At 44.1% G+C, this 24,478-nt stretch overlaps 1 protein-coding gene across 11 annotated transcripts in view; it reads left to right on the top strand.

Moving 5' to 3' along the window:
- The window catches only part of kif1aa (kinesin family member 1Aa), a 39,156-nt gene extending 14,790 nt beyond the window's left edge, over window positions 1–24,366 (top strand). For 2 of the 11 annotated variants that reach the window (XM_068707876.1, XM_068707877.1), the window contains 35 exons: window positions 1,325–1,458; window positions 1,787–1,866; window positions 2,430–2,505; window positions 3,147–3,226; window positions 3,350–3,456; window positions 3,560–3,640; window positions 3,753–3,933; window positions 4,147–4,219; window positions 4,576–4,666; window positions 4,771–4,919; window positions 5,020–5,198; window positions 5,431–5,568; window positions 9,622–9,740; window positions 9,862–9,947; window positions 10,042–10,171; window positions 10,984–11,143; window positions 11,268–11,358; window positions 11,446–11,564; window positions 11,655–11,710; window positions 13,241–13,349; window positions 13,520–13,586; window positions 13,689–13,773; window positions 13,872–13,977; window positions 17,566–17,589; window positions 18,051–18,165; window positions 18,281–18,414; window positions 18,504–18,565; window positions 18,652–18,797; window positions 19,632–19,820; window positions 20,007–20,078; window positions 20,170–20,291; window positions 20,540–20,683; window positions 20,776–20,968; window positions 21,065–21,183; window positions 21,263–24,366. In XM_068707876.1, the coding sequence (XP_068563977.1) occupies window positions 1,325–1,458; window positions 1,787–1,866; window positions 2,430–2,505; window positions 3,147–3,226; window positions 3,350–3,456; window positions 3,560–3,640; window positions 3,753–3,933; window positions 4,147–4,219; window positions 4,576–4,666; window positions 4,771–4,919; window positions 5,020–5,198; window positions 5,431–5,568; window positions 9,622–9,740; window positions 9,862–9,947; window positions 10,042–10,171; window positions 10,984–11,143; window positions 11,268–11,358; window positions 11,446–11,564; window positions 11,655–11,710; window positions 13,241–13,349; window positions 13,520–13,586; window positions 13,689–13,773; window positions 13,872–13,977; window positions 17,566–17,589; window positions 18,051–18,165; window positions 18,281–18,414; window positions 18,504–18,565; window positions 18,652–18,797; window positions 19,632–19,820; window positions 20,007–20,078; window positions 20,170–20,291; window positions 20,540–20,683; window positions 20,776–20,968; window positions 21,065–21,183; window positions 21,263–21,305 (3,860 nt within the window). In that variant the 3' untranslated portion in view covers window positions 21,306–24,366. Of the gene's footprint in view, window positions 1–1,324; window positions 1,459–1,786; window positions 1,867–2,429; window positions 2,506–3,146; window positions 3,227–3,349; window positions 3,457–3,559; window positions 3,641–3,752; window positions 3,934–4,146; window positions 4,220–4,575; window positions 4,667–4,770; window positions 4,920–5,019; window positions 5,199–5,430; window positions 5,569–7,273; window positions 7,601–9,621; window positions 9,741–9,840; window positions 9,948–10,041; window positions 10,172–10,983; window positions 11,144–11,267; window positions 11,359–11,445; window positions 11,565–11,654; window positions 11,711–13,240; window positions 13,350–13,519; window positions 13,587–13,688; window positions 13,774–13,871; window positions 13,978–15,713; window positions 15,741–17,565; window positions 17,590–18,050; window positions 18,166–18,280; window positions 18,415–18,503; window positions 18,566–18,651; window positions 18,798–19,631; window positions 19,821–20,006; window positions 20,079–20,169; window positions 20,292–20,539; window positions 20,684–20,775; window positions 20,969–21,064; window positions 21,184–21,262 lie in introns of all 11 variants that reach the window. The other 9 variants (XM_068707873.1, XM_068707871.1, XM_068707868.1 and 6 more) reach the window with 9 other exon arrangements.
- The last annotated feature ends 112 nt before the right edge of the window (window positions 24,367–24,478 follow it).

Here is a 24,478-nt window from a genome sequence, read left to right as displayed (position 1 = left end):
ATCTTTCCAGCTTTGTCATTTTGGCTCTAATCTTCAGCTCCTAATGGGCCGAATGTGCCGTGTCATGGTGCTGCAGAGATCTGGTGTATGGCTTTGTAGCATTGGCGGGAAAAAGCTTGATTGTTCATGAAGCAACAAAGCAGAGCCTCACAATATGAGTACAGACCATGATGAGTTATGTTTCCTCCCTATCTATCCCTATCCCTCATGTAGAAACTGTAGCGTCCCGTTCCCCTGGCTGGGTGACTCTATCGCCCCCTGTTGGCGGCCAAATGTGATGAGTCAGCCTTCAGCCACAGAGAGTGTAATCACCTCCATAATATTGCCACTTTAAGGAAGTCATGTCATTTTATGAGTCCTTCTATAACACATGACTTCATTAACTGCGCCGCGAAGGCAATATTATGCAATCCATCTTGGCGGCCGACGGCCTGTCCAGATGGATGGGTGTGATACACTTTCCCAATTTATTGCTCTGTGGTTGCTATAGCAGCAGCTGCAGGGTTGATATTCTTTTTTTCATAGACTCTATCATAGGCCTTCAAAATCCCAGGATAAAACACTGAGCAATGTGATTTAAGAGCGAGAAAAGAGAAACGAGGAAAGGATTCCTGCTTTCAGTAATTTGTTTGACGTTTCTAATTTTAGAGAAGCGCTCTGAGCATCACATGCATCTTGCTGCTTTTAGGTAATAATCCTAATTGAGAGTTGCAGGGAACATGAACCTATTACAAATGAGTCATTAAGTTTCTGCACAAATGAGCTTATGATATATTTTATTGTCTGTACACGATGACTCATTTTGTTTTCGTTGATTGGGAATGAGCAATAGAATCCCCGCCTCATACTCTCTAAAATGGCGGACGAAAGATATAAACATATGACAATTTAAAAAAATATTTTCTTGTTTGTGAATGTTCCTGCATCTGACGCACTGCTTGAAGATTTTGAATCATAGCTGCATTTTCTTTGGTCATGGCTGGATGGCCTCCCTGTTGCATCTTTTAAGTTGGTCTTCTCTGCGCGTGGCTTTCTGCTGCTGCTGCCCTCGCTTCTATACTAGAAGATAACATTTCTCTCTGTGAGTTCGATTTGTTTCAAGCCACATATCTTCTTTCTTTTTTCTATTCTCCCTTCTCTTCTCTTCCTTATCTGTTTTGCATTTCTCCATTTCTTTATTCCCCCGTTATCGATTACCCAGACCCCACTTCCTGTACACCCCCCACGCCCCCCCCACCCCCCCACCCCCCGACAGACCTATCCGATCACAAGAACAATAACAATAAAGGCCAAGCTGTGAATCAAAGAGATGATTTCTCCACAGTGACGAATGCCATGACGGGGATGAGTCCCTCTCCGTCTCTCTCAGCCTTGACCAGCCGCGCCGGATCCATCGCCAGTCTCCATGACCGCATCATGTTCAGCCCGGGCAGCGAAGAGGCCATCGAGAGGCTGAAGGTGAGCGCCGGTGGAAACGCTGTTCTGTCCATCAGTAAACCCACACTCTGCATTGACACAGTGTAAACGTACATACCGGATGTTCCCAAAGCTGCACATTGTTCATCATCATATGCAGATAAGTCTTCAGTGTGCTCTCGAAGCATTTTACCCATAACCTCGTCCAAGTGTAAGGCTGGCAATGTTCTATGTTATTGCTTTGAATGCAGCACACAATATTTGTCAGTGTGTCAATTAATTGTTAGGTCTTTTCATGGGATTTGTTGGCAAAAGCAAAAATATACAACACTAGACGTGTATTAATTACCACTGTCTTTTGAAACGTCAGGAAACTGAGAAAATCATTGCTGAACTCAATGAGACTTGGGAAGAGAAACTTCGCCGAACGGAAGCCATTAGAATGGAAAGGTGAGATATACCATATATATACACACATATATATACATATATATATATATATATATATGTGTATATATATACATATATATATATAAAATATACATTTTAATTAACTTTATTTTGTTAGTAAAACTCCTTCTTGGGATTCAGTTTTTCTCTTAGAAAAGACAATACATTTTGAAAAAAGACAACAGTTCATGCACACAGAGACAACGGGCTTATAACAGAAAACTGTTTAAAAGACAAGTTAATATAATAAAATATAATATATGTTCTAACATCGTCAATAATCCTGTTTTTCTTGTCTATAAAATGTCTTCATCTTAAAATGACTCCATAACTTGCATGAAGAAGAGCATGTATGGTTTTTCCTCTTGACCTCAGGTTGTTGCTACTTATTGAGTATTTAGCAAATCAGAAACGATGGGGTCGTTTGTGCAGTATGTACTTGTACAGACAAATGAACCACTTTGCATTTGACCAGCATGAAAACTATGTTATTGCGTGAGGCATCTTGAAATACGACAAATCCTGCAGCCGCTTGGTTCACCGAGTCTTGTATTCGTCCACAGAGAGGCCTTGCTGGCAGAGATGGGTGTAGCAATGCGAGAAGATGGTGGGACGGTCGGCGTGTTCTCTCCCAAGAAGGTAAGAAGACATGAGGCCTCTGCAAAACTCTCTCTCTGTGATCTAATACTTACCATTTAAATTATTCACTGAAATGCGTGTTTATTTACCCCAAAGCCCTCCGATAGCCCTAGAAAGCCCCAGCCCGTGTTTATCGACACGGTCGGGCTGTTTTCCCCCAACGAGGTTTGTAGCTGTGAAGTGTTTAAAGCTGCCTCCCTCTCTCGAGTGCTCTGAAGTCTCACTTCAACACGAGCCTCGCCGAGGCAGAGCAGTCGAGGGTTTCTCTTTTTTCATTAAGTGTTATCTGGAATCTTCTTCATTAGCCTCTTCAAACACTCCCTCGCAGCGCCGAAGGCAGCAGTGGGTGTAGACATGGCGGGTTGGGGGTGGGGTGGGGTGGGGTAGTGCCCCAATTTCAGTGATTTATGGCTGTTTTCCTGCAGCCCTAGAACATCAGACCGAGACTAACACTCATGCGGTGAAGCTGTGGGGAGTGAATCTGACTGCATGGCTTTAACTATATCTGATTGTTTTTCCAGCTCTCTGGTGTGCAGTGTATGCATATGTTATATTGTAAATAACATATGGATAATGAATACTTCATGTTTATTACTAACCACATTTTTACGGTTAGTAAATGATTCCTTTTTCTGCGTTAGACACCTCATCTGGTAAATCTCAACGAGGACCCTCTGATGTCTGAGTGCCTGCTCTACTACATTAAAGACGGCATCACCAGGTTAGATGTTGTCAGACATTTAAACAATCTTTACTGAAGTGCTTATTGCATTTTCAGCCGTCATATTAAATCAGGAATTGATTTACTTGCTCTGACTTCATATGGTCACTTGTTCTTTTTTAGGGTAGGCCGTGTCGACGCCAGCAGTCGTCAGGATATAGTCCTCAGCGGCCACTTCATCAAGGATGAGCACTGCACCTTCACCAGTTCTACTGGTCCAACAAGAGAAAGTGAGCGACCTTCATCTTGCCCCGTGTGCTTTTAGTCGTGTACGCCTTTGATATTGGCAGACAGGAAGTGAAGCCTCATATTGCCCTCTCTGTTCGTAATTAGTAGTTGTCCTGGAGCCGTGTGAAGGAGCCGAGACTTACGTCAACGGAAAGAGAGTGACCGAGCCCACCGTCCTCATATCAGGTCAGTAGGCTCTCTGTGACTTTTCACCTCTCCTCATGCATGGGTACCTATTGGAAACGCGTGTGTGCTATGCCCTACATGTGTGCCATTTTCACTTCTTATTCACGTAAAGGAAATCGCATCATCCTGGGGAAGAGCCACGTGTTCCGGTTCACCCACCCTGTGCAGGCCAGGGCCGAGAGGGAGAGGACGCCGTGTGCAGAAACCCCTGCTGAGCCCGTGGACTGGGCCTTCGCCCAGAGGGAGCTGCTGGACAAACAGGGCATTGACATGAAACAGGAAATGGAGCAGAGGTACATACCTGACTTTTTCAAGAAAGCCTGTGTAGGTAGCAGATAGAGTCTCACCAACGGAAGCAAAACTACAGGTGACGCTGAAACCTTTCAGCACAGAGCCCAGTAAATGGCATGCTGCTCCAGCAACATCAGAGCAGTGTTTCCTTTGAGGCAGTGCAACACCCTCTCTCAAACCTGTTTTGTTCACACATGTTTTTTTTTTGTCTTCAGACTGCAGGAGTTGGAGGACCAGTATCGCAAAGAAAGAGAGGAAGCCAACAACCTCCTGGAGCAGCAAAGACTGGTACAGTGATGAGCAGCCTTGTGTGCTGTTGACATTAATAATTAAAGCCACGGAAAGTTATTTTGAGCACTGTCTAAAAGTGTTTTTGTTTTTGTTTTTTTGCATTAATATATTTTAAAAATGTGCTGTATTTAAGTTGTCGAGGTTACAAAAATGTAAAAATTATAAAACAAAACCTCTTAAATTGCAAACAAGCCTCAGGGTATTTTTTCCATTATGTACATACAGCAACATTAGTATTTCTCAATTACTTTTTGTTTTTTCAACAGTTATGCCAATAAACCGAACAGTTTACTCACTGATATCTGTTCCTAAATGTCTTGTTTGACATGGGTCTTCATTATTTAATTGTCTAGGATTATGAGAGCAAGCTGGAGGCTCTTCAGAAGCAAGTGGACAGTTACTACCCAGACACCCTTGAAGAAGAGGAAGAGCCAGAGGAGGATGGTAGTGCAAATGACTCGACTCGTGCACATACTGTATCTATGTTGGTAGTGAGCACATCTTCACCAAAAGATTGTGTTTTATCCCCTTTTTTTTTGGGCCCACAGTGCAATGGACAGAGAGGGAAAGGGAGCTGGCTGTGTGGAGCTTTCGTAAGTGGCGGTGCTACCAGTTCACCTCCCTCCGTGACCTGTTGTGGGGCAACGCCATCTTCCTCAAGGAGGCCAATGCCATCAGCGTGGAGCTCAAGAAGAAGGTGCAACATGTTGTTATCATTTCAACTTACAGTAGATCCACAGATGGATGTTATAACACGTCTGTCTGACCACACCCGTGCTTGTGCTGTGCCCCGGCAGGTCCAGTTCCAGTTTGTGCTGCTCACAGACACACTCTACTCCCCGCTGCCTCCAGACCTGTTGCCCCCGGAGGCTACCAAGGACAGAGAGAAGCGACACTTCCCACGCACCATCGTGGCAGTGGAGGTGCAGGATCAGAAAAATGGAGCCACCCACTATTGGACATTGGAAAAACTAAGGTACATGAACTTTACACGACAATGTTTTTAATTTAAAAGTCTGATTCAAAAATACTGCGGATATACTGTCATTGTAAAATATAATAATGTAAAGAAAAAAAATATATATATATATTGAATTCAGTAATCAGTAATATCACAGTATTCACTGGAACATTTCTCATTAATCCCATTGCTGTGCTTCGGTTTAGCGCAGCGACTTAATGTGTCGACTGTTTGCTGCTTCTTGCAGGCAGAGGCTGGAGCTGATGAGAGAGATGTACGATCGCGCTGCTGATGTGCCCAACAATACCGCTGAGGACGGTGAAAATGTGATGACCGGAGGGGACCCCTTTTATGACCGCTTCCCTTGGTTCCGTCTGGTTGGCAGGTAAATGTTGCGACACATTGGCCCTATGCGGTATGTGGACAGGGCAGGAAGGCGTTCATGCTGAACTCGTATAAAAGCTCCCGGTGTTAGACGTTCCATTCGGGACAATGGGAGGCTGTTAACGACCACATATTGTGCATGTGGCCAACTGATGGGCCATAATGACTGAGACACCAGCACGGAGCAGTCTGCAGCCCACTTCACTACAGAGTCTCTGTCATGACATGCTGGTGTCTGGTGTTCCCAGTCTGTGCGCCACTGTCGTCAAATCTCTCCATTACAGCTGATATTGTAAATTGATGGAATTGATTCATAACAAACTGCTTCCAATATCTTCTCATGACTGAAAAGTTTTAACTCGGTACTGTCAATTTGTAAGTTTTCCAGATTCTATGTGCTTTGTTAATGAATGAAGTCCTGAACACGGAGGGATTTGACAGCCAATTGAACTGATCAGTAAATGCTAGTCGATGCCAGGCCCGTCTTTTTTTTTTAATGGGACAAATCATCTGTGGAACATTTCAGATCGACATTTCTTCAGTCCTCCCACTCAAAGCCTGCTGATTCTTTCTCTCCCACTTTGGCACACAGCCTCCCAATCTCTTTGCCAAGCTCTCTCTCTCTCTCTTTTTCTCTCTCTCTCTTTTTCTCTCTCTCTCTCTCTCTCTCTCTTGCAAACAGGACCCACACAGTGTCACATGGCTCTGTTACATAATATTCAGCATCAAGCCTTTAATGTTATTTAGCTCCTGCAAGACAAGCAAAAATGATTGGGCGGTAATCTGAAACATGTCCCCTTGAAATATTTCGTCTGTCAGCTCATTTTGGTTTTTACAGAAGCCCTGAGAGGAGAGTGAGAAAAAGAAAAATCTGATGATCTATTTTCCAAGTTTGATCTAAATTGTTCTCTCTCCTGTGATTACGACTTAAGAACATGTGAAACAGAGTTTTCCAGCTCAATCTTTCTAAGTTCTTTAAAAAACAAATTTTCATCTGTGAAACAGAGGGGAAAAGATTTCTCAGGATCATTTTGTGTGTTGTTGTTGTAATACTCATCTCGGCCACAAAAGGCTAAAGTGCACCACTACCCCATGTTCTTTTTTATAGGACTAAAAGCATTAATCTTTTCTTCCAGGTGAGTTTTAATTTCACCATGCACTCTAAAAACCCGGCACATATATTGTGTGTTAGCAAGTTCTGTAAATAAAAACCCAAAAGTTGATGGCGGTCAGCACGCCTCCAGTTTGGTGAAGCAGACAAGAGTACCAGTACAGCAGGGGGCAGCAGCAAAACATATTTTAGCCTCCAAAAATAATCTTATCAGTTTAAGTGTATGACATAATTAGAATATTTTCACAGCTTTACCTTGCCATCAGACAACCCTTTCCAACTGGGAACTGAAGACTCCTTTGACAAAAACAGTTTACCTTGTTAGGTTAGCTGTTTTTTAGGTGTCTAAAATCAGTTTTGCTGCTGCCCTCGTCTACAGCAGTACAGCACTTTGCCCCTGTGCCGGCACTCCCGTCTGCTTCTACAAACTCCGTACCTCATACAACCCTACCTCAAAAACATCTGAACTATCCCTTTAAAGGGAGGCAGGTCTTCTCCTGTGGTCCATGGTGCTCTACCGCCCCTCTTGTTTGAACAAGTGTGTGCTTTCTATCCAACTGTTCTAACCTAGTTCCCATGTCTCTGGCTGCACCAGAAACCCCATTTTCAACACGTGCATGAGCGAGCGCATGAGTGACCCCACCCCATCCCCGACCCTCTCCAACTCTGAAATTACTGAGCTGGCTGACCCGCAGCGGGAGGGTCGAGGGGAGGAGGAGGAGGAGGAGGAGTTGGAGGAGTTGAAGGAGTTGGAGGACCTGGACGATGATATCTTTTTGGACGACCCGTACTCGGAGCTCGGGGGAGAGGATGATGATGATGATGATGATGTGGATGATGATGAGGGAGAGCTCTGCCGAGGCTCCGGCGAAGGCCAGGATCCCTTTTACGACCGCTCACCATTATTCAGTGTAGTGGGAAGGTTGGTGAGGTTTCGGGAGCATGCTGGTTGGAGGAAACTAGCTCTTTCACGCTGAGACACAGGGTCCGTTTGCCTCGGTAGACATCAGCACAGATGACATGACAATATTTAAGAACACAGTTCACAATACAGGAACATTGTGCGCTCACAAAGTCCTCAAAGTCCTGTGTGCATGACTACATGAAATGTACATTTCATGTTCTGTCCAGTTGGGACGAGTAACCTATAGCTGTCATATCAACATGGACTTGGAGCATTTCCGTTGGTTAGCATCAGTGGAGATTTGAAAACCAACATCTTCTTAAAGAACTATTTTAGTTTCTATTCCCTGTCTTAGTTGTCATTGTGTCTCATGTTTGAGACACAAATGTCGTTAAACGTCAGACCACTACACAGATTTTTTTCTTTTCATGAACATGATACAGAGTAGACATTTCTGGGCTTTATCCTTTTGCTCTCTATCTTTAATCTCATCAAATTTGACAGCTGCTTGATTTTCTTTGTTTTTGTTTTGGCTAACTGTTTCTTCACACTAACGCAGGCTAAAAGCTTCTCCAACATTTTACAATTCTACCTCTAAAACAAGTCAGCCCCGGGGGGGGCGGGTCAGTTCATACCACTCGTTTCCATGGAAATTCAAGCAAAGTTGACGCTCAACGGCTGCTTGAGGTGTGTGTCTCACTTCCGTGTGGCTAAAAGCAAACTGCTGGCTTTTACAGAAGACCATTCACTAGCACTGACATGTCTCATGGAGTACTATTCAGGTCTGATTTGCATAACACGGGAACCCACAGCGAAATGTTCTCACCACACTGTGCCAACCTGAAAAAGCATGAAAGAGTCTGGAAATGACTCATGTGAAATGGCAAAGTGGTGTTCAAGGAAGACTCAAAATCTCAAGATGAAAGAGCTGGTTTCTACTGCAGCTGTCTCTTTTAGGCATGCCAGAGCACAAGTCTTTTCATTTTGACCTTTTTTGTCAATTTTTTTACTTGAATACGTCTGATGATGAACTAGTGCCCCTCTTTTGCACAAATTAGCACTTCATCCCAGGAGGTGCACTTTGATTTCTGATGTCATTCGTTGTTTTTTTTTTGTTTTTTTTTTTGGTGTAGCATTCAGTACATCAAGCTGTTGGCACTTTCTATTCAAGCTGAGCCATGTTCCGTATGATGATTTCTGTTCCATTTGCTTTTGATTCCTTTGAGTCGAGACGTTGAAAACATTTTTGTTCACCCGTTTTGTCCTGAGCATGCCTTCTTTGCACCTCACCAATCTTGTCATAAGCCACTCCCTTTTTAGACACTCGTCACCCCTTAATGTCTACCCCTATTGGCTGGAGGGATATGTGGTCCTTGACTGCAGGAAACCAAGGTATAGGAACACTTCTAGTGCAGCTGTTCCCACATGTATACTCTCAGAAGTAAGTCTCTGTCACTACCCAAGTATTTTCAAATCTAATGCAAAGACAAAGTGCCTCTGGTGCTCATTTTGGCTCTGTACATTTGATATGTAGTGTAGCGTTTTCATATTGAGCCACGTCCAAGATGCACTTGTTAGTGCAGTAGCATGTAATCATTAAGCAATGCAAAAAAAACAACAACACTATTCCAGAAATGGAATTCATTGCTCATTAGAAAATCATCAGTAGTGAGCTGGTTATTTTGCAATCATTTAAAGAAGTCAAAGTTGACCCTTACACACACATGCTCCTTAGCCTCACCAAGCTTTCATCAGTGCAATGCAAAAGTTCCGCAATACTGCATGTGACCCATACTTGTCCTGACAATGTCATTATTTCTAGATGGTGAGGGAAAAAAAGCCCCCGCAAAGCGATAGTAAAGGGCAACCATGGCCGTCGCAAGAGCAGTCCCAGCTTCTGTTTGGTTGCTTTGCAGCTCTGTGTTCTGTTGTCCAGTCCAGTGAGATTTTATCAAGTGTGAGCCGTCTCCTTCGATCGGTTGTTTCTAATTTTTTGTCATCTCTCTCTCTCGCTCTCTCTCTCTCTGCTTCCTGTTCAGAGCTTTTGTTTATCTGAGTAACCTGCTGTACCCGGTTCCTCTCGTCCACCGCGTGGCCATCGTCAGCGAGAGGGGTGAAGTGAAGGGCTTCCTCCGCGTGGCGGTGCAGGCCATATCAGGTAAGGCTCGCACCCTCAGCATCGCCGCTGTTGAGACGAATTGGCGAGGCGGGATGGAAAGGGCAGGCTGTGTGTGACTTCTTAAGGGAGTGAAGTGAAGGTGCTTTGTGTTTTCCTCCAGCTGACGAGGAAGCTCCCGACTACGGATCGGGAGTGAGGCAGTCGGGCACTGCCAAAATCTCCTTTGAGGATCAGCAATATGAAAAGGTAGAGAAAATGACTCCCCAAGTAGACCAATGCAGCATTCACCTGTGTATCTACCAACCTGCCAACCGGTCTGCCTTGTGACTTTCTTTTGCAGTTCCAGTCCGAGACCTGCTCCGTAGGACTGTCCCGCTCAGGGGTTTCACAGGAGGAGCTCCGTATCGTGGAGGGAGAGGGGCAGAACGCAGAACCTGGACCCTCAGCTGATGAGGTCAACAATAACACATGTGCGGGTAATCGTATTTTATGAGTGACTGGATGCATGTTTTGTGTGTTTGGGTATGTGTGTGTGTGTGTAGTAGGGATGGGCGATATAGTTAATTTCATAATCTCGATAACGATATATATCACTATGTACTACGTTATTCAATAGATAAATAGTCTAAATATAATAACCACATGGTTTGGTATACTCTTGTGTGAATTACATTCTTGATAAATGTGAAATACTGAGTATTTTTTCCTTTAATTATGAACTTCGAGTTAATACGTGTTTGTTATTGTCAATTATGCCGACGTAATTGTTTCCGTGATTTCATCAGTCCTGCTCTCTCTCCTGCTGTCCGCACGTCAACTGCAGTTTAAACCGAGATGAGCGATGGAGCCAGGTCTCTGTGAAGATGTGGTCTCGACAGTCACCGACCTCCCGCTGCTTTCATCCATCTTATCTCATTTATTTTTTTATCAGACATCCAGCAGTAGGCTGGGTCTTGGAGTAGCCTCACATCCTAGCTGGGTTAGCTTAGCTTCCATCTCGGCTCTCCCGCCTCTCCTCCCTGGGGCAGTTTGGTGGCGTTTGGATTAGGCCGAGTGTGTAGTGGCCCACGCGGCCCAGAAGTGGCCTAAATCTGTCACACCTGGCTCACGCTAAACTGATTCTTTCTGCGTAAGACTCACGATGGAATCCTAGAAACACCTCATCCAGCCACTGTCCACGGCGCAAGAAAACAACTTGCGCACAGTCTGAATTGGCCGGCTTCCTAGAATGCCAGCTTCTCTACGTGTGTCTGATTTCTTTATTTTTTGCATTTCCTCACAGCTGGTCCAGATGAGCTGGAGAGTCCGCTGAAGAGTCAGGACGGCCCGCTTGACACAACTCTGGAGCACCTGAGGATCGGTAACGTCTTTACCTTCAGGGTGACCGTCCTGCAAGCCTCCAGCATCTCTGCAGAATATGCCGACATCTTTTGCCAGTTCAAGTAAAAATGTTTTCATTGTTCACCCCCCCCCCCCCCGCCCCCCGCCCCCCCCCACGATTGTCAATATTTATCCTGTTCATTTTACAGTTTCACATGTAAATTATGCAACTTGAATTGATTTCAGTTTCATCCACCGCCACGATGAGGCCTTCTCCACCGAACCCCTGAAGAACACCGGCCGCGGCCCCCCTCTGGGCTTCTACCACGTGCAGAACGTAAGAAGCACCAGCCAGTCGGTACAATGATGAGCTGTGAGGTCGGAATAGGTGAAGTGCTTTGACATCACTGCGTTGTTTTTACAGATTGCTGTTGAGGTGACTAAATCCTTCGTTGACTACATCAAGACTCAGCCCATTGTGTTTGAGGTGTTTGGACACTACCAGAAACAGCCTTTTCTTCCACTCTGTAAAGACGTCATCAGGTACCGGTCATGCAGTCTACCGGTAGACAGATAAAGTGCATACAGTTGTGTTTTCATAAAATGACAGACGATTATTATTTCCACTACCAGTCCACTGCGTCCCTGCAGAAGACAGTTCCCACGAGTGATGCCTCTGTCCAAACCAGGTAAATAAACTCTCGGCAGAGTGGCTTGAATTCCACCATTTATTCATGTTGTATTGTCTTCGTACTGGTCTGCCTGCAAGTCATGTCATCGTAGCTTCATGTTGTTGGGTATGAGCAGTTGACTCCGACGCCTCGCCGGACCGGGAGAAATCGCTGGACCTGATCCGATACCTGGTCCCAGATGTGTTCAATGGGGTGCTGGTGGACTCGTTGTCAGACAGCGCTCTGTCTGCCGCTGGCTTGGCTGCTTCCTTCTTACTGGAAGGAAACGAGCGAGCTCAGCTGACAGCCCCGCCCATCTCTATCTGTTCAGTTATTAAAGCTCAGAAGCCGGGTTGGTTAATTGATGTCGGATCCAAGTGAATCCTGTGACTGCCAGCCTTTTTATATCAAGCGTTAATCTTGGTGTGACTTCAAGAAGTACTCCCAAAGCAGTTCATGAATTGAGTAATATTTCCGAGGTTGAAGCTGCTGTGACAACAAGCATCAACTCTGCTCAAACGTAACACTAAAGTCCTTCCGTCTGTTGGCTTGATGTTCTGTAAATGACTGTGGAGAGGGAGTTCTTTTTCCCAAAAAAATAACTAATCATTTGCAAGTTTTATGGTCTTTTAAAAATGAAACCATTTGATATAAAAAGGTAGTTTTCTTGTGTCAGGATTCAGTTGGATTGGCTCTCTGGTGTTCTGTGTGTTTACTGTGAAACCTGTGTGTTGGATTCTCCTTTCAGTTCTCCCTCTTGTTGAACTGGATCACAGTGCCTTTCTGCTGCAGTAGTCGGCCATGAATGACACTCTCTAATATGGGAATGTTAATTATGCATTTATTACATAGATAAAAGAAAAATTCACGTTATTAAAAAAAAAACAATCAAAGGAGGTAAACAGCTAAAGAACTGTTTGAAATATTAAATCCAACAAAATAAGAATGAAGGAAATAACATTTGAAAGCTATAATGCATTATGTACATCCAATAAGTAGGCCATACTGTATACCTGATTTGTGATATATGATATAAAACACTACATACACTATAATATAGTCTAAATTGAGTTTGCTTGAGCTTTGGCCAAAATGCATGTGAATGTTTTTTGTTTCATGCAACTCTTAACTACTTTAAATTGGAGGAATGCAGTTAATAGTGAGAGACTAGAGACTAGATTTAATAATTTCCACAAAACAATGATGATCAACAGGAGAGTAATGTTCAAGGAGTTTGTGCGTCTGCTTTTCCTCAAGCCAGAGCTGCTAAAGCCTAATAAATACAGAAGTAAAATCTGAAATAAGACAAGGACCTGTAGTGGTATCCTCCTTTAAGAGAGGACTGCAGGAGTTGCCCATAAATCGGCTGGAGGAAAGGAGCTTCTTCTGCAGGATGAAGCGGTTCCTCTCTTTCCCTGCATCACTGATTTCCTTTTCTTCTTCCCTCTCTCTTCCCCGCGTAGGTGTAGAGCAGCTCCCCGCTGTTACCCACAAGCCCCCTCTCAACCTGTCTTACACTCTTCCCTTATCTCCTTTTTTCAAACACAGTACCTGCCACCAAGCTGACGGCTATGACCCGCTCGCAGGCAGGACCCTGTCACAGCAAATATGATCTCATGGTGTTCTTTGAGATCTGCGAGCTGGAGGCCACTGGAGAGTGAGTATCCTGAGTCACGCCTCGCCAAACACCCTGTTTGGAATGATTTGGGAGAGCTTCCCTTGAATAATTATTGTTACGGAATAGTTTTCACGATGTTAATGTCTCCTGCACCGTTAATCAGTGGCACATGAAATCAGCGAGGCTTGTTTTCGTCTGTGTCTCCTCAGCTACATCCCTGCAGTGGTGGACCACAGAGGAGGAATGCCTTGTCATGGCACATACCTACTGCACCAGGTATGTCCGTCATCACTCTGTGAGCAGATATGATATTTGCGTTATTTGAACCGAACCGAGCATAACCACGCCTCTTTTTCGGTCTTCTCTTGACAACCCCAGGGCCTCCAGAGGAGAGTCACTGTCACCATTGTGCACGAGTCAGGGGGTGACATGGAGTGGAAGGATATCCGGGAGCTTGTTGTGGGTGAGTTAGGCTATCAGCCTTTTTCTTGCCCTGAAAACCAAACGGAGACATCGCCTCGTGCGTGAGCTGTTCTAACTGGGGCACTCGTGTCTTCCTAGGTCGTCTCCGCAACACCCCTGAAGCTGATGAGACCATCATTGACCCAAACATTCTCTCTCTCAACATCCTGTCTGCTGGTTACGTCAGACCCATGAGGGATGACCGGTACGTACTGGCGGAGACACGTGATGGAAAGATCTTTGCAAACTTCTTTTTTTTATAGGATTTATTTGATTTTCAATAAATATGGTCGATGGGAATTCAATATTAGTGGCCACATATATGGTATTTGTTTATTACAAGGTTGTGACAGCTTGGCTGAACAGTTCTATGCTTCAACTAGAGTGTTATCTGAGGACCTCACTTTATTGCTGTTGTGGCAGCTCCTGCACTGGAACAGGCAGATGCATGGCACACAGCAGTGAAAAGCATGGCAGAAGAGACACAACCCGAATGTTAAAGCAAACCCCAGCGACTTCTTTTGTGATCTTTTATTATTGTGTCTGCATGAGAATAGTTTCCTCTCTCTCTAACTGCAGGAGGCCACACATTAAAACAGAGTGACCATGAGCAAAGTGAACCGAAAAGGCGTTTTTTGAAATCTGCCGCATTTGAGTCATGATTTCACTCGCCCACGCTGGCTGTGCGACCCTCCTCGGTGCTTATCTGTGCTTTTTGGTTCGTTTGATTGTCATCATTGTGTCTACACGTTGCATCTCACCTTGTTTTACCACCTCACCTCTAACCTCTCATCTCTCAGCCACGAATAGATCCACTAACCCCAACGCTGAAGCTGCTTGTAGACTCCAAAGAGCCACACCTTTTAACCGAGCACCCTCGATTGACTGAATGAACGGGTCTAATAGTAGCACACCAGAAATGTCTTTCTAACTCCAGCAGCATGTATCACTGCGTAGTGTAAAATCACTAATAAACACCAAGTATCTGTATTTGGACTCAATGTGATGCCATAAGTCATTAACATTCCATCATCACTTTATTGAATCCCATGATTAACTCTTCAGACTGAAGATAACAAAGAAAAAACAATGTCTGTTAATCATGCACTGACGTCTAATTAAAAAAAATAAAGTTAGCTCCTTGTGACTGTGACATCTTATAGGGAAAAAATGTACATAGGTTTCCTCAAACACGGCCTTGTTCCTAATTACCTAAAGTAAAGTGTGTAATGTTGTATGCTGCTCTGCAGCCAGCCAGTAGGGGGCAGTACGTTTCTTTAAATGTTTATATTTAAGACTTATAATGAGAACCTGTGTCATATGTTATGTAGGCAGCATGTTTATTAGAAACGCAGTAATTATTAAATATTCAAAATCCCTTACCATTGACATCACCACTGTATGGTGACACATAAAGTTGTAGCATGTGTCATAAGGTATATTTACAATCATTCGAGTGGACAAATTTCTATGAATGTCTTTCATCCAAAATGATTATATTATCCAAGTTCGGCTCATGGAAACTGTAAAGCATTTTCGCCATTCAACTTACGCTTTTTGTGACCCTCTGTTTTCGGCTCATTGCTTAATCCCTCTGCCAAACAATACCAGCAGCCGCCATCGCCCAGACCTGGGCTCACTGAGTTTTAATCTAAAGCACTGTCCAGCGGCCCTGCTCGACCGGCCTTTCTCTGACCGCGGTGCTGACCCCTTAGGGTTCTCAGCCCTCAGCATTTGTCCTGTTAAGAATTGGGCTTAAGGGCTCAGCACCAGGTCAGCTTGTGGTCAAGTGTGGTCTCTGCTCACTCGTGCAGAGACTAACATCAAGGTATATATCTATATATATATATATATATATATATATATATATATGGATGCTAACATTTTTCTCCCTCCAGTCCACTAACAGAATGTTGTTGTTTTTTTTTTTTGCTTTTGCAGACAGTTTCTTGATTCGGACATGCCTAGGTATATTATTTTGCCTCTCTTCTCATGCTCTTAAGTTAAACAGACGCCTCATCTTTCTAACGTCCTGTCCGCCCCGTCATTCCCACTCAGCCTCCAGCTTTCTTTACCCTCTCTCCTACTCTGCCATCGCTGTCAGCAATTCACCCGTGCCTCTTTGTTTTCACCCCTTCATGAGATGTGAGGGATGTGGCTCTGCATGTCCCTGGTTGTCTTGCTGCGCTGGCTGGCTGTGTGTGTGTGTGTGTGTGTGTGTGTGTGTGTGTGTGTGTGTTTGAGCTGTTATCAGGCTGTCGTTTACGATGAAACAGGGTCTGCATGGCTCGCTTTGCTTCACATGGACTGTCCTTGGCTGTGTCTCTGCCGGAGGTGTCGTGGGGCCAGTATCACACCCTCTGATTGTTTACAGCTGTTGATTTCTCCATAGACTCAATTTAAAAAGTCCCATCTGACATGATTGTGCTCCCTTTAGTGGTTGTGCTGAAGAAATTCCATTTGGATGAGAGGTATAAGTACTTGCCAGTAGAGGGTGTAAGTGATCCATTATTACAGCACAGTTAATTTGAACTAACAAAGACAAAGAGATGCATCCTGTCCTGAGCAGGAACATTCAGAAAATGCTGCTCATTTGCTTTTTGCTTCACTCCGTTTATTGTTTTCATATTGCAGCGAAGCAATATTTTGAATCCATGGATATGTTTTTCTTAGTCATCTCTAATCCCAACAGAGAGCGAGTATTTCCCATCACAGCTACAGATTATTAACAGGAACACCAGTCACCCGTGCAGTAATATGGATCACATCATTTACAGTACCCGCTCTGGCACACTGTTAAAATGCAGCCGTTAAAATGCAATCCACTGAACCATTACCTCACCAGTAGCACTTTGCTCAGAATCGCTGCAATGTTGTGAATATTTCTGAATCTCGTACCTCAGCAGGACTCTGCCAGACACCAGAAACAAACGGCCCCTCACATGTTAGGCCAGCAGCATGACTTCAATCCTGGCTCCCGCGTTTTTAGGAGGTAGTAAAAAACGCAGCGAAGCACATGTTGGTGTAGTGCAAAGAGGAAATTGCTCCCTTGTAGTGTAAGCGAACACTTTTCTACTACTGGGAAAGAAGTGCGCGTGTGAGCGTGTGAGTTTAGCGCACTTGCTAATTGCTTCAAAACAAGCCATCTCTCCACTGAATCCCCTTTCTTCACACAGAACAGCAGAGAGTTCTCCTTACCACAGAGTCAACTCAGTTCAGTGCTGTTTGCTTTCTTCTGGGTGACACATTGTTCACTTTCCCACAAGGTCACCTCAGTCCAAAGCCAGCGGGCCCAACATCTGAACCTCATGAAGAGTCCATTCAGCCCCTTTTCTACGGCTTACAGAAACATTAGTTTCCTTTTACAATTCATACTCGGATTATCTTTTTTTTTAAAAAGCTGTACTGGGATTCGGGCCAGAGGAATAACTGCTTTCAGTGTGTGATTATTTCCCCTCGGGGGGGGGGGGGGGGGGGGGGGGATCTTGTGCGTTAACGTATGGAGTAAATCAGAGGCGTAACAGAAAGCAGCACTGGTTGTTTTTTGTTGCTCGGGGAACGGCCACGCGCTGTTATTTGACCTTTTCTACGGTACCAAGGGATGGCTCAGCGGTCTCTCATGGGTGAGCTGTACCTTCCACGGCAGTGTTTTACATTATGTGATAACAGTGTGGGAAAAAAAAGAAAAAAAAAAGAAAAACACCATGCCAGCCACGCAAGCAAGCCAACACAACCACAACACACTTCCTGTCTCTCACTTTCTGCTCTTTTGCTGATTTCTTCTTTCTCACAGCATTTCCTTGGGAGTTGACCATAGGTATTTCACTGCCCTGTCCCTTTCATCTGGCTGTCTATCATCTCACCCCCCCCCCCCCCCCCCCTTCCTTTTTCTGTACCAAGTCATCTCAGCTCTCTTTGCTTCTCTGTAGTGTTTGTACAAAGCAGAGCATCATCTCATTCAGCCTGTTGCATGCAACAAGATGTCATTGCCGTTTTCTGTTGTACTGAGATTTAAGAATACTGTTTGCATACTATACAAAGCTAATAGTAAATGGATAGTTTTCTGTGTCTGTGTCACAAATCAGATTTTAGTCCACTTTCTGTATGTCAAATGTTTTTGATTTATTGAGATATAACGTTAACATCTCTGTTGTTAGGCTGACAGGCTTCAGCATGGGTTTAGCTTTGACTGCTAATTAGTAGTTCAGGTAGAACTCAGGACTTAATTGTTGGCTGCTGATTCATGTTCTTGGCTTCTTGTCACTCGGGCAACCTCAGGACTTTCTACCGCTTCGAGGCCGCCTGGGATAGCTCCATGCACAACTCGCTGCTGCTGAACCGAGTCACTCCGTACGGGGAGAAGATCTACATGACCCTCTCTGCCTACTTGGAGGTACGGCACAGTGCCTTGCGTTCACGAGAGAAGTGGCTCTTACAGCATCAGAAATGATGTGTGAATTACTGTAGAGGACCAATGTCACAAATCCCTCCTCTCACCTTCCTTTCAGATGGAGAACTGCACCCAGCCCGCAATCATAACCAAAGATGTCTGCATGGTGTTTTACTCTCGAGACACCAAGCTCTCGGCCTCGCGCTCTATCCGAAACCTTTTTGGTACTGGAAGCCTAAGAGCGGCAGATGGGTGAGTTCACACCTTCAGACTGTGGTAAATATTGTGCACCGCCTGTGTTCTCTATGTCGATAAAGAGCTCCGTCTTTTTCTTCTTCTAGGAACCGTGTAACTGGAGTTTATGAGGTCAGCCTGTGTAACCTGGCAGATGCAGGAAGCCCAGGTGAGAGTCACAACAAAGTTGCCATTTTGCATTAAGCTCGCCTCTGCAACATTACTGACCCGGCACCTAACCACTAACCACTCCAGGCATGCAGAGGAGACGCAGGCGAGTGCTGGACACCTCGGTGGCCTACGTCCGTGGGGAGGAGAACCTGGCCGGGTGGAGGCCCCGTAGTGACAGCCTCATTCTGGACCATCAGTGGGAGCTGGAGAAACTCAGCCTCCTCCAAGATGTGAGGGCATTAGTTACATTTCTCTTATAGCACAAGCTACTTGTGTTAGCAGCCTACCTGAGGTTATGCTGCTGTTAGCAGCCTTCACTTCAATGTGTCTAAGTGTACCGTCATGAAAGCCTTTGCTTCTTCAAGGTTCAAGGTAAATAGATACTAAATAAAGTCATAGAGAGAAACCCTAATATTCATCTGATGTGAATATAAACTGACATCATTTAAAAGACCAGCATGTAAAATTTCACATAAGATGTTTCTTAAAGCTCAGCTGGGAATATAATCGGTTTCTTGAACTCAGCTTTGAGTAAGAAGCCAGGGAACGTGTGCAGTGCAGATGTAAAGAATCAAGACTGCAGAAAGCTATGAGACATCCATTCTATGATCTTGAAAACAAGCATGTAATGTAGCCAAATTGGGAAGTTGCCCTGGTTTCACAAATACATAAAACTGGATATCATTGGAGGAGCGTTGATAAGAGACGCAGCCAAACTGATGGATAAGGTAGACTGTAAAGGGAAAACAAGGTAAGACCCGGGATAGATCCCTGAGGAACTCCGTAGTGTCAGCAATGCATACAAATAAGTTATGATTAGTAGAATAGGATGACAACCATTCAAGAGCTATACAGTCCCAGATATCCCAACCCACTTCCCAAAACTATATAATAAAATATGATTTATGGTATTGAAAGCAGCTGCGCCTCTGATGGAAACCAGACTGGAATTTGTCGATTTGAACGGTTTTCCTCTGCAATTTCCAAAAGTTGCTTCCAGACAACTTTCTTTAAGTTTCACAGGGGACACACCGTCAATGATTTGGATTTGTTTTTTCTCTCAGGTGGAGAAGACCAAACACTACCTTCTCCTGAGGGAGAAACTGGAGTCCACCATGCTTATGGGCCAGGAGTCCCTGCAGTCCTGCATCACTGAGGAGCTGAGCGAGTCTCCTCAGCCCCCCGAGGTGGACCAGGAGGTCAGCTCCAGCTCTGAAATCACCACTGAGAGGCAGAGGGAGCTCGCTGCCAAGGTCAGCCATCGTCACTCAGTGAATACTGACTTTCATGTTTGACCTTCATTGTACTTCGTTGTCGGATCAGAGTTTGTCCTGATCTGTCAAGTCTGTGCTGAATATGATATTTCAGATGTGATTTGACTCAGCTTGTATCTGACCGTAGAAGACATTTTAAGCTCCCTGTCCTTTCTTTACACACAGTGTTTGCGTCTGCTCACTCACTCCTTCAACCGAGAATACAGCCACGTGTGCGTCAGCGCCAGTGAGAGCAAGGTAGTGCTCAAACACTCTGATTAATCTGATTAATGCCTGTTGATTGGTTCCTCACAGTTGAGCGAGCGTTGTGTGTTTGTGTGTGCTGCAGATCTCAGAGATGTCCGTCACAATGCTAAGAGACTCCGCTTCAATCTCTGCTCTCAACACAATCACACCCTCCTCAACATGCCCGTCGCTGGTTGAGGGTTGCTATGGGGACGCTGAACTCAGGTCAGTGCTAAGACACACTTGTATGATTATTGTTGCTAAGTAATTGTCATCCTTTGTAGCTTCTGTTGCATGTGGCGGTCCGGATTAGCTGCATTTTGAGTATTGCAGACTGCGTGTCCCTTCTTTTGAATACAATGTGCTGTAGTGTGATAACACGGTGCTCTAGTGATGTCACTCATCACTTTGCATGAGGTGTAGGGAGCTACTTTGTTACTAGGGCTCATAGACCTCCCGTTTCTGTGCGGCAGACCCCCGATGCCTCGCTCTCGCGCCGTCAGCCCGAGTCCTGACGCACAGCAGGACGCGGAGGCAAAGAAGTCCGTCAACGGAGCCTCTGAAGCCAAACCACGGATCCGCAGATTCTTCCCTGACATCCAGGAGATTAGAGTCAGGTGAGTCTGCCACAGTGACTCCACCACTTAGTGCCGTGGAGACATCGTTCTTGGTTTCACACGCGCTAACATTCCATCTCTTGTTTTTGCAGCCCCATTGTGTCGAAGAAGGGTTACTTGCATTTCTTGGAGCCACACACCAATGGATGGGTGAAGCGCTATGTCGTCGTGCGGCGGCCGTACGTCTACATCTACAACGCGGAGAGAGACTCTGTGGAGCGGGCTATCCTCAACCTCTCCTCTGCCCAGGTGGAGTACAGCGAGGACCAGCAGGCAATGCTGAAGGTTGGTGATGAACCAAAGACTCCCTCTTTCTGATCTGTTATTGGTGAAAACATCACGCATGGTATATTAAGCTTCTTTTCTGGTCTCTTTCACCAGACCCCGTACACATTTGCCGTGTGTACAGAACACCGCGGAATATTGCTACAAGCCACTAATGACAAGGAGATGCATGACTGGCTGTATGCGTTTAATCCCCTCCTTGCTGGAACTATCAGGTAAAAAATATACATCAATAGGTAAAAGTAAACGCACACAAAATGCATCTTTGATCCAAATACATTTTCTTCCGCTCAGGTCGAAGCTGTCGAGAAGACGAGCCGGACCGATGAGGATGTGAAACAAGAGTCGCGTCTCATGAGGGAAGGATGAACTCGAGATGTACATAGATCCTTGTCCTTATTCCTCCCCTTGTGCTGAGCCCCATCTCCCCTCTCCCTCCCCCACCACAGTCACCAACAACCATCTCTCCCCCCCCCCCCCCTGTACTTTCTCAGCTCATCACTAGTGTCCTCAGCACCTAAAGCGCCCATTTCGTGTCAGGCCTTTGCTGCGTCGTGAGTCTCGTAGTCAGAAGAACCTCTCCAAAAAGCTGTCACTGTACTGTACTGGAGTTTATTCATAGCTGGACGATCGAGGAAAAAATGGCGGAAGTAGCAACAGTTTCTTATCTCAGAACACATACGTATGGTAATGTACTGTAGTTGTTGTCAGTGACACATCAAGCCTTATACATTTACTCCTTAAAAACAATGCAGTGACATTTATTTTTACCTAAAGCTGCCACGTCAGTGAGGATCACATTGCTCCATTTGCATCAGTAAATAGAAGAAAAAAAAACATGCAGATTCCTCTCAACTCTACAGCTATACACATATATATATATATATATATATATATATATATATATATATATATATACAGTGTGTAAACTGGTTTGCATACAACGTACAGCTAGAAAGTACACGCTAAAAGAAGAAAACAAAAAAAGACAGTTGAGTGTAACTCTGTAGAATAATTCTCTTTTCTTTCTGGTACTTGAATCTTTAAACTTCTTAGAAACTTTAGCGCACAGCCTGGCAAGGGAATGGCATATCATCATCGTTCTTGTGGCATTTTGATCAATCCATGTCGTTTTTAGCTACTCGTAGGAGCACCAAGGGCATCTGCATTCACACAATAAGTAACCACACGTCGTCACCGTTAATCCTCCCACATTGATCTCATTCTCTACCTGAATTCTATTTGTTTTAAAATGTGATATATTTAGATATTTAACAGCTTTACTATTTATTTCTGCATGTATTTATTTACAAAGACATTTATATTTCTAAAGTAGTAGTACCGTGCAATTTCTGCACATCGCACTTTTTAATATGAGTTCCTGAAATGTTATGAATAATACCACCTTGTTTCCCCCCCACCCCCCACCCCCATGCAGTTAATGCTTTGAAACCGTTTATGATTGGCCCCTTTCTTTGTGCTGAAGATTACTTGAATGACACTATGGAGGATAGTCACACCTGACTTTTGACCAAACTGATACACGTACATCTGAAAAGGTCACCAAATTGTTAGATCAAAAAGATTAAGGTGGTCTGACCATCCTCAGCTGCACAAAGCTACCTTGTGAAATGATCTAAAGTATGAACTGTTCCTCACAGTACAGATGAAGAAACTGGTTTTCTGAATGATGTGTACATTGATTAAATGTAGTGCCTCTCTTTTTTCAATCATACTGTACAGTAAGCCTCTGGACCATCAAACTAACATCCTTCATGCTGCTATATATTACTGTTCTGGAAGTGTCCGCAGATCATATCACATCACTTTCCCGCTTTTCATCGTCGTCATCACTTACATATTCAGACAGAAAAGGTATCATTTATGTCCATGTTACATATCTAATATGGCAATCAGCTGTTATATAACACGGAACGTCCATAACACAGCAGTATGTAGAGTATACTTCATGTCTATACAGTAAAAACTACAGGATTGTGTTCAACAATCATGTTTTGAATGGGGAAAAAAAAAATCAATGTACACCCGTTCTTTTTTTTTTTGATCCATTCATCTCAACTTTGAGGAAAGGTGCGACTGCATTTTCTATTGAATTTCATTCGATTATGAATCTGACTTTAAAATCCAGTGACAGCTTGTGGGTTGTTGTGTGAAGTTTGATTGATGAGCTTGCCTCAGGTCAGCCAGCCTAGAGCGCATGCTCACTGACGGTAGTCACATGTCACTTACATACAAGGGCAACATCTCACAGCGTCAAACTGTTAACGGCAAAGTAGATTTTAGCAGGGGGATAACATTGTAACAGCATATCCTATGTTTTTACTTTTGCCGCTGAGCTAATCCATACGATACCATATTTTCAGAGGCTGAAAAGTATTCCGTGCGTTGACTTATCTTAAAACATTTTACAACCCGACATGTGTGCACGACTGTCAGTAGTTGTGGCTAATCAAAAGAGTCAAATGTCTGTTATTATCTTTAGTGTGTTATGTAACAAAGTCCTGTGACCATCAAAGTCTATCACAGACTTTTCTTGGCAGAGACTGCAGTTGTATCTTATCCAGCTGTAGCATCGTCATTGAGGGAATGCCCAGCTGTACATTACACTCATTTCTGCCTCATATCCTTTAAATCCCAATCTTAAAATGTGAGCCCGGTATTGCTCCAGTCTGATCTCTGTGTTGAGATTCATCCCTGTGTTTTCATTGGGCCTTTTAATGTGCGTCACATTTGAGCCAACCAAAGTTTTCTTGGTGCAGTCACACAAAAAGAAATCACACTGAATGTACATTGATATTGGGAGAAAAAAAACCTACTGGACTGGTTATGTTGACTTGTGTTTTGTTTTCACAGTCTGGTTCCTTATTGATTGTAGGGAAGGTTACTGTCAGGGAACCAAATGGAGGTGGTGCGATATACCTGTGATAAGTCCACTGATGTGTGAGGGGAGCTTGGTTCATTGTGGCCCCGTTAGGCATTGCCTCTTGTACAGAGTAATGCTGTAGGTAACCTTACTGTCTCACTTGTATTTTTTCCGTCACCATCATGCTCTGACAACCTTCACAAAATCTACTTTTTCTATTCCCTCCCCTTTTAAAGGAACGTCATTCACATTTCTGTGCTTCCATCTAATCTTTGTTTTTTTCTATTTTCAAATTATTATTCTTTTTTTTTCTTCCTGTCTTCAAATTATTTTGCATTGTATATAAACATGATTGCTGTGAACAGTGTATATTAAAGTTGCACCCATTTACAAAATCTTCAATGGGCAGTAGTTCAGTCAGTGTCTCTGAGTGTTGAGAGTTTAGCGTCAAATGTTTGTGTACACTAAACACATTGTCATATATGAAATAAACATGGAAATTATGCAACACAAAGTCACGGACTCCTCTTCTTTATACGGTCAACGGCATCCACACAAATAAAGCATAAATAAACAATAGAAAAGTCACGAATCTGTCGCATTTAGACAACATGCTGTGTGACTGC

This window comes from Cebidichthys violaceus, unplaced genomic scaffold (genome assembly GCF_023349555.1).
Source record: "Cebidichthys violaceus isolate CVI_PGR_0920_01 unplaced genomic scaffold, fCebVio1.0.p SCAF_13, whole genome shotgun sequence".
Taxonomy (NCBI): domain Eukaryota; kingdom Metazoa; phylum Chordata; class Actinopteri; order Perciformes; family Stichaeidae; genus Cebidichthys; species Cebidichthys violaceus.
This window is presented reverse-complemented; position numbering and strand designations above follow the sequence as displayed.